Source organism: Nicotiana sylvestris, chromosome 8 (assembly GCF_000393655.2).
Source record: "Nicotiana sylvestris chromosome 8, ASM39365v2, whole genome shotgun sequence".
NCBI lineage: Eukaryota > Viridiplantae > Streptophyta > Magnoliopsida > Solanales > Solanaceae > Nicotiana > Nicotiana sylvestris.
The window spans coordinates 162,245,466-162,253,945 of record NC_091064.1 but is presented as its reverse complement, the minus strand read 5'-3'; the positions used below and the strand labels follow the sequence as shown (position 1 = coordinate 162,253,945).

At 37.4% G+C, this 8,480-nt stretch overlaps 1 protein-coding gene across 1 annotated transcript; it reads right to left on the bottom strand.

Annotated features, from left to right (window-relative positions):
- Positions 1-307: 307 nt before the first annotated feature.
- On the bottom strand, positions 308-1,486 carry LOC138875932 (uncharacterized). The gene is made up of 2 exons (XM_070154811.1): positions 760-1,486; positions 308-492 (listed from the first exon to the last, which is right to left on the bottom strand). The coding sequence occupies exons 1-2, from the start codon at positions 1,484-1,486 to the stop codon at positions 308-310; spliced, it is 912 nt and encodes a 303-aa protein (XP_070010912.1).
- Positions 1,487-8,480: the final 6,994 nt, after the last annotated feature.

The following is an 8,480-nucleotide window of genomic DNA, read 5'->3' as shown; positions in this document are numbered from 1 at the left end:
AAAATGACTAAGAATAACAGAAAACAGGAAATTGCATTAGACAGACGGTGAAAGGGTTTGAACAACAAAACAAGCAAAATAAACTGGGTTACAACCCTGGAACAAAACTAGACAATACTAAACGAGTTACTACGAAAAATAAACTAGGAAAAATAAAAGGATAGAAGGGTTTGAATCATAAGACAATATCCGGATTACAACCCTAAAAATAACCCGGACAACAGAAATGACAACAAAATAAACCACAAAGACTCCTCTCCAGCTACCCAAGAGATGAAGCGTCTTTCCAATTACCGAGCACGACATCTTAGCCACTGGGTTCCACATCAATAATGCCAAAACCATTAACAACTTCAATATCACTAACTTCAGTCCGCAAGTTCCCAAGAGGATTCGTATGCTCCCTGTCACTGTCATTGATCACAATTACCCCTTCTTGAATCATTCTTTCTATTTCCCTTTTCAAAGAACGACAATCTTCAATGCTATGTCCTTGGACATTAGAGTGGTCCATGCATCATATAGTAGTATCAAAGCCTTTTGCATATGGGTTTGGAGTATAGCCGAGAAGCGGCTCAAGCAGGCCAAAATGCTTTAACTTTTCAAACAAGCTTGTGTAGGACTCCCCAATTGGCGTGAAACTATTTCTTTGCCTTTGTTCCCTTCCCTGCCCCTGTTTTCTAGGGTTGTTAGGTGCTCGAAAATGTTGTGAAGGCAAGAATGCATTATGCGGTGCTGGCACTCGCCATAGGGAGTGACCTGGTGGTGGGACATATGACCGGACATTGTTCGGAGGATAATACTGAGGTGGATTATGTGGAGCTCGGGGATAGGTTTGGGGTTGGAGTTGAGGCTGGGTATATTGGGGAGGCAGGACCTTTGGTCTATGTCGTGTCTCTGAAACAACCATGGCAACATCATCGTGTTCCTTCTGACCCAACAAACTTCCTGTGTCGTTCTGAATTGCTTGTGTTGTGGCTTTTAAAGTAGAATAGCTCATGATCTTGCTCGACTTCAGCCCATCTTCTACCATTTCTCCCATTTTTACCACATCATTAAAAGGCCTACCCACAGCTGTGATCAAATGCCCAAAGTAAGTTGGTTCTTGAGCTTGAAGAAAGAACTCGACCATCTCTTTTTCTTCCATAGGAGGATGGACTCTGGCAGCTTGCTCTTTCCACCTGGGCCCGTATTCGCTAAAGCTTTCATTAGGCCTCTTTTCTATCTTGGCGAGGGACATGCGATCTGGGACAATTTCTATATTGTACTGAAAGTGTCTGGCAAAGGCCTGAGCCATATCATCCCACGTGTACCACCTGCTAGCATCTTGGCGGGTGTACCACTCCAGAGCTGCCCCACTCAGACTCTGACTAAAATATTCCATCAATAATTTGTCTTTCCCACCGACGCCTCTCATCTTACTGCAGTAACCTCCCAAGTGGACCACGGGATCTCCGTGCCCGTCATACAAATCAAACTTTGGCATCTTAAACCCAGCAGGCAGTTGGACATCAGGAAACAAACACAAGTCTTTGTAAGACACGCTCATCTGGCTCCCTATCCCTTGCATGTTTCTTAAAGACTGCTCTAAGAACCTTCCTGGACATCTCATCTTGCTCCACTATCTTAGCAAGCTGTTCAGTTTCGTCGGGAGGCTCAAAATGAGGAGCGGGAGAGTATGAATCTGAGACTTTGAAAGTTGGTTCTGGTGCATAGTGTTGGGCATCAGGGACTTTGAACACAACCTCGTTAGAGGATCGAGGAAAAGTAGTTGGGGGAGGAGATACAAGAGCATGAGTGGTAAAAGGGACGGGATATGATGTGCTTTTGAGGGGTGGAGTGTGAAAAAGGTTGTGGGGAGATATCAACAGCAGTGGGAACCTGGACTTGTGATAGTGATGGGATAGTTGCAGGGTTTTCAGTGTAGTTAGTGGGGAATGAAGGTGGAGGATGCCCCCTAATCCAAGATTGATACATTTCTGCCATCTGCTGTTTCACCCTTTGGAACTCCTCTTTCAATTCAGACTCCGACTCTACAAACTCCCTTGACAGGTCAACAACTCTTGTGCCCAAGTTTTTGCTAGTCATGGCTACCTTGCCCTTTGGCCTTGTGTTGAATGGATGAGTTACCTTAAGAACCACAAACCAACCACCCTTCTGCTATGAATATAACAAAATGAAGCTATCACGTTAGCGTTAGGGCATTTAACAACAAAAATATCACATTGCGTGCAATGCACCTAGCAATAATTAATGATTCTAGAATGACTTCGAGGGTCATAAAGTCACTTGGCATCATCCCAATTTGTCCATTTGAACCTTCTCTTTTCTTTTCTAACACTTCTTGGCTTTACCATTTTCTTTCATTTCTCTTTTTTTATCATCACTCTTTTCTTTCTCTCATATCTCACATCCCACAATTTCACCTTTTTTCCCTCTTTTTCTCTTTTTTTTTTCCTTTTTTTTCTTTTAACAATAAAAACAATGATTTGATCGAACCCGATGTAGGTTGCCTACGTATCATGACGCCACATGAATCAAATCTTTGCTTAGTTTTGGAAGATCGAGAGTAAGGCACATAAACTAACGTTTTCTTTTTCATTTTCTTCTTTTTTTCCCTTTTTACCTTAGTGACTAATCCGATAAGAAAAGAGAAATAAAAGAAGCAAATCTTTTTTTTTTGAATTTTCTTGACTGAATGCTCTATAACCTATTCTAAACTCAAGCTTAATGAGCACATATGTTTTTCCTTTTTTTTGAAACAAATACTCTATGAGAAATTATTAAGGAAAATCCCTACAAGAGAAAAAATATTTTTTTGATTTTTTTTCTTTTTAAGAAGGAAATCTAAAGGCTAGACTAAAGAAAAATATTTTGAATTTTCACTTGATATCTTGAGGAAAAGACTTCGAAACAAGAAATGAAAAAGATAAAAAAAACTATTTTTGGATTTGAATTTTTGATTACCTAAGGAAGAAACTCTGAAAATAAACCAAAAAAAAAGTATTGTTGTTTTCTTTTTCTTATATGTACAATGTCCTAAAAAAAAAAAAAAATTCAAGTCATTTTTCAGCAATTTCCCAAAGAAAAACCTCAACAGAAAATCTTTTTGAATTTTTGGATTTAATATCTTAAAAGAAAACTCTTAAAGGGGTACTAAAGAAAACTATCCTTTTTTTTTTTGGTCTTAATATACTAAAGGGAACATTAAAAATATTCATTTTAAGTCCTAGATATTAATTGCCTAAAGGAAAAACAACCTCGAATTTGTTTTCCATTTCTAGAATTATTATTCTAAATAAAGGAAAATATAAAGCAGAAAATAACAATAACAAAGCACTTGACATTACTGTACAAAAGTAGAAAGTAAAAGACGACATAAAATGAAGAACAACCTCAGGACATAAAAATAAAACAAATCTCCTTAAGCAACTCCCGACTGAGCGATCCTGACTGGATGGTCACGGGGTGTCTGTCATGCTTAAACTCCGGTAAATAAATCCACACCTGTATAAGAAAACTTAAACCAACACTATGTGAGATAAAAACATTCCTTACTAGACACATGGTTGACATGATTGAAGCTATTTTTGCAAAATGACTTATTTGGCCAAAAGGTGGCTAGAAGTGCAAAATTTGGCTATGACCCCCCAAAGCCAAGACCCTAAAATTTACTAGGAAGACCGGACCCTATGTGGGTTGCCTACGTATCCCGCCCCGAAAGACGAGAATCAGGTTTGCGTAATTCGGGCAGATTGGATACGGGCGAGAACAATAAAAAAAATAACTGACATATAGAAAACACATTTTTTTCTTTTTCTTTTTTTCGAAAAATGATGAAACATGTAAAATCTCTTTGGATTTTCTTTTCTCTTTTTTTCGATTTTTTTTTATTTTTGAAAAATGATAAAAAGTGCAAAATCTTTTTCAATTTTCAAGCTCTTTTTTTTAACAAAAATGTAACAGAAAACATAATTGGGCCTTACTCTATTTATCCTCACACTTTACTCTTTCTCTTTTTTTTTTCCTTCTTTTTTTTCATTCGCCCTCAGTTATCATTGGTCCGCCAAATGACCCTTTTACCCTTGAATAAATGCAACATGTAGCACGTAAGATGCATCAGGATGATCTTTTATTTTTTTGGGGTGTACCTGTCCTAGACGGAACCAACCCCTGTGTTGAGTCCTGTCACGACCCAAACCGATGGGCCGCGACGGGCACCCGGTACCTTACTCAACCGAATACCAATGTAACGCATCTTTCTTATAACATCATCATATACACGTGACATACGGGCCTAATAGGCCAACATAATCATTTATAAACTCAAAACATAGGCAAACAAGGCCGTACAATCTTTCACGTACACGATATATGTCTACAAGCCTCTAAGAATACACAAATATCCTAAAGGTCGAGACAGAGTCCCGCCATACCAAACAATATACGTCTAACTCATACTAACCAAACAAGCAACTCCGAAGAAAATGGAGTACACCAACATCTTTCGCTGAGTGGATAGCCTACATGGAGGGCTCTCGACCTGTCTATCGGGACCCTATCACAGAAAACACATAAGGATCATACTGCTTATCATTAAGGGAATACTGCAAGAAAGCTCGGCTGTGTCATAAAGAAAGGAATGCCCTGTACTTTGGACTTATTCACAAAACAGTCACCTAGATGGCAAGGGAAGTTTTAAAGTATTCGGAAGATATAAGTTATGAAAATGATAAGAGCGTTAGTCAACATTCGAGGACGAATGTTCCAAATAGGGGAATGATGTTACACCCCGCAATATTACGTCGATATCACGTTCCGCAGTATTATATTAAGATGATGTTGTGCCTTGCAGTATTATATTATGGTGATGTCACACTTCACAGTATTAAGTTACGACGATGTTGCACCCTGAAGTATTGTACGTTAAAATTTTATTTTCAGTTAACCGATGTAAGAATCGGGGATGAGATCATCTTGACATTATCGTACTTACATTATTTATAGCAAGCAATAAATAAGTGTTATAAAGAATAAGAGGGTACACGGATTAAAGAAAACGAGCTTCGTTGAAAGTGGTCAATTTGGAATAAAATACGGGTCGAGCGATAATACCCGATAATTATGAACTAGTACCATGCAAGGTACCATATGACCGCGGTAGTATAATATATAAAGTATTTTAAAAATAAATACAATTTTAAGTAATTCGGGATAATTTTTAAATTATACGGGTAATTGGTTAGTTACCGGGTAATGGAACATTACCCAGTTAACTAATAAGCAGACAAAAATTTAATCAATGACCCATGGAGAATCGTGGCAGCCCCTCCCTTCATGATTAAGGTGACTCATTAGTCACCTTTACATGTGTCATACAAGGATTAAAGACTAGTTCACAAGTCTTATCAAAATGAAGACTCTTGTAAGCTTTTTACATTGGGAAAATACTTCATTCAAGATCAAAAAGCATTGGCATTCTGCCTTGAACCAGTAAAAACGTGAAAAGCAAAACTTTTACATTCTTTATGAAACCAAAAACATGAAGGAGCTACAAACCTTTTGCCAATTCTGATTTCAACCAAAAAGCAGAATCATTTTTTTCGTTCACCAATTCAATGATAGCCAACGTTTCAATTTCAAGAGCTACCAAGTTAGCTTCTAAATTTCGAGAGTTTCAAAGCAGAGTTTCGTCTATATTTCGCAGAAGCAGATTCGTTCAAATGATTCCGGGAACAGGTATGTTAAGGCTATCCCTTCTTTCTTTTGGCATGATCCATACAATACGAACGAAACGTGCAAATGCACAAATTCCATGAGTTACTCTATTCATAGAAGTATTAGAGATATCTATGTTCTTGAAATTCCATGGGTTATAATATTTTATCATATGTTCATGGGTATCAGAAAAATACGAAAATTGAAAAGATGTTACTTTATGATATTGCTCAAGAGGCAAAATGGTCTTATGACCTTCCGAATGATTTTATTGACGTACTTTTCATGCATTGCATTCATGTGCATTGACCCATGACCAGATGGCATTATATACGCGTATATATGTAAATATATGTATATGGAGTGGGAAAAGGTTACGACGTTATATACGCACCACCACCTGATCAGCTGGTATATGATGATGATGTTGCCCACAGTGGCTGAAATATGATTCAAACAGCGTTATATATGCATATATATGTATGCACTCAAACGGCATTATACACATGTATATTTGTATATATATATATATGTATATGGGATATGGGAAAGGTTAAGGCATTATATACGTACCACCACCTGATCAGCTGGTATACGATGATGATTTTGCCCACAGTGGCCGATATGATATGATGGGATACCCTCAGAGGCTGATGATATTATGAAACATGTACCTATGCATGACATGACATCCATATGCATATGCATGACATTAAAAGTAATTTATGATTTACAAAGTTATTCAGACTTACAGGTTGAGTCATGTACTCTATATGTCTTTCATATCTCTCATGTATTTATTTATGTGTCTTACATACTCAGTACATTATTCGTACTGACGTCCTTTTTGCTTGGGGACGCTGCGTTTCATGCCCACATGTCCCGATAGACAGGTCGAGAGCCTTCCAAGTAGGCTATCAGCTCAGCGGAAGATGTTGGTGCGCTCCATTTGCTTCGGAGTTTCTCGTTTGGTTAGTATGATTTAGACGTGTATTGTTTGGTATTCTTAGAGGCTTGTAGACATATGTCGTGTACATAAAAGATTGTACGGACTTGTCGGCCTATGTTTTTAGTTTATAAAGGATCATGTTGGCCTATTAGGCCCGTATGCATGTGTATATGATGATCTATTAAGAAAGATACGTTACGTTGATACTCGGTTGAGTAAGGTACCAGGTACCCGTCCCGGCCCATCGGTTTGGGTCGTGACAAAAGTGGTATCACATTATGACTATTTGATAGCAGGGACCCCATGTATGGTAAGAAGGGATATTCTGAGACCCATGAGTGGTATCCCTTCTTTCTTTTAGCATGATCCATACGATACGAGCGAAACGTGCAAATGCACAAATTCCATGAATGACTCTATTCATAGAAGTATTAGAAATATCTATGGTCTTGAATTTCCATGTGTCATAATATTTATCATCTATTCATGGGTCTCAGAAAAATACGAAATTTGAAAAGAGGTTACTTTATGATATTACTCAAAGGCAAAATGGTCTTATGACAATTCCGAAAGATTTTATTAACGTACTTTTCATGCATTGCATTCATGTGTATTGACCCATGATAGAGATGGTGTTATATATGCGTATATATGTATATATACGTAGCATGAAACACAGCGTCCCCAAGCAAAAGGGACGTCAGTACAAATAATGTACTGAGTATGTAAGGCACATAAATAAATACATGAGAGATATGGAAGACATATAGAGTACATGACTCAACCTGTAAGTCTGAATAACTTTGTAAATCATAAATTACTTTTAACGTCATACATATGCGTATGAATGTCATGTCGTGCATAGGTACATATTTCATAATATCATCAGCCTCTGAGGGCATCCCATCATATCATATCGGCCACTGTGGGCAAAATCATCATCGTATACCAGCTGATCAGGTGGTGGTGCGTATATAATGCCATAACCTTTCCCATATCCCATATACACATATATACATACATATATACGCGTATATAACACCGTTTGAATGATACTTACATATATATGCGTATATAACGCCGTTTGAATCATATTTCGGCCATTGTGGGCAACATCATCATCATATACCAGCTAATCAGGTGGTGGTGCCTATATAACGCCGTAACCTTTTCCCATTCCATATACATATATTTACTTATATACGCGTATATAACGCCATCTGGTCATGGGTCAATGTACATGAATGCAATGCATGAAAAGTACGTCAATAAAATCATTCGGAAGGTCATAAGACCACTTTGCCTCTTGAGCAATATCATAAAGTAACATCTTTTCAACTTTCGTATTTTTCCGAGACCCATGAACATATGATAAAATATTATGATACATGAGAATTAAAGAACATAGATATTTCTATTGCTTCTATGAGTAGAGTCAATTATGGAATTTTTGCATTTGCACGTTTCGCTCATATCGTATGGATCATGCCAAAAGAATGAAGGGATAGCCTTAACATACCTGAAGTAGAGAAAATTCTGTATGATATTCTTGCTCGAATTCTCGGTACGGAGATAGGTGCGTTCATAAGAGCCATACTTTTGAATGCGGCATATGTCATGTATATGACACAAACACACACACACACACACACACACACACACACACATATATATATATATATATATATATATATATATGTATATCTTCGATATATATATGAAAGATATAATATAGGTGGAAATTTAAGGTCTGTAAGAGTTCAAGTCATAGATAACTTTAACACCTCTTATGTACAAAGAAAGATTTAGTAGA

Bases quoted from the DNA above. Each gene is read 5' to 3' on its own strand.
- LOC138875932 (XM_070154811.1), bottom strand. From the start codon at position 1,486: ATGCCAAAGTTTGATTTGTATGACGGGCACGGAGATCCCGTGGTCCAC. The intron at 493-759 runs GTCACTCCCTAT...CTAATGTCCAAG, and splicing joins GTCATATGTCCCACCACCAG to GACATAGCATTGAAGATTGT.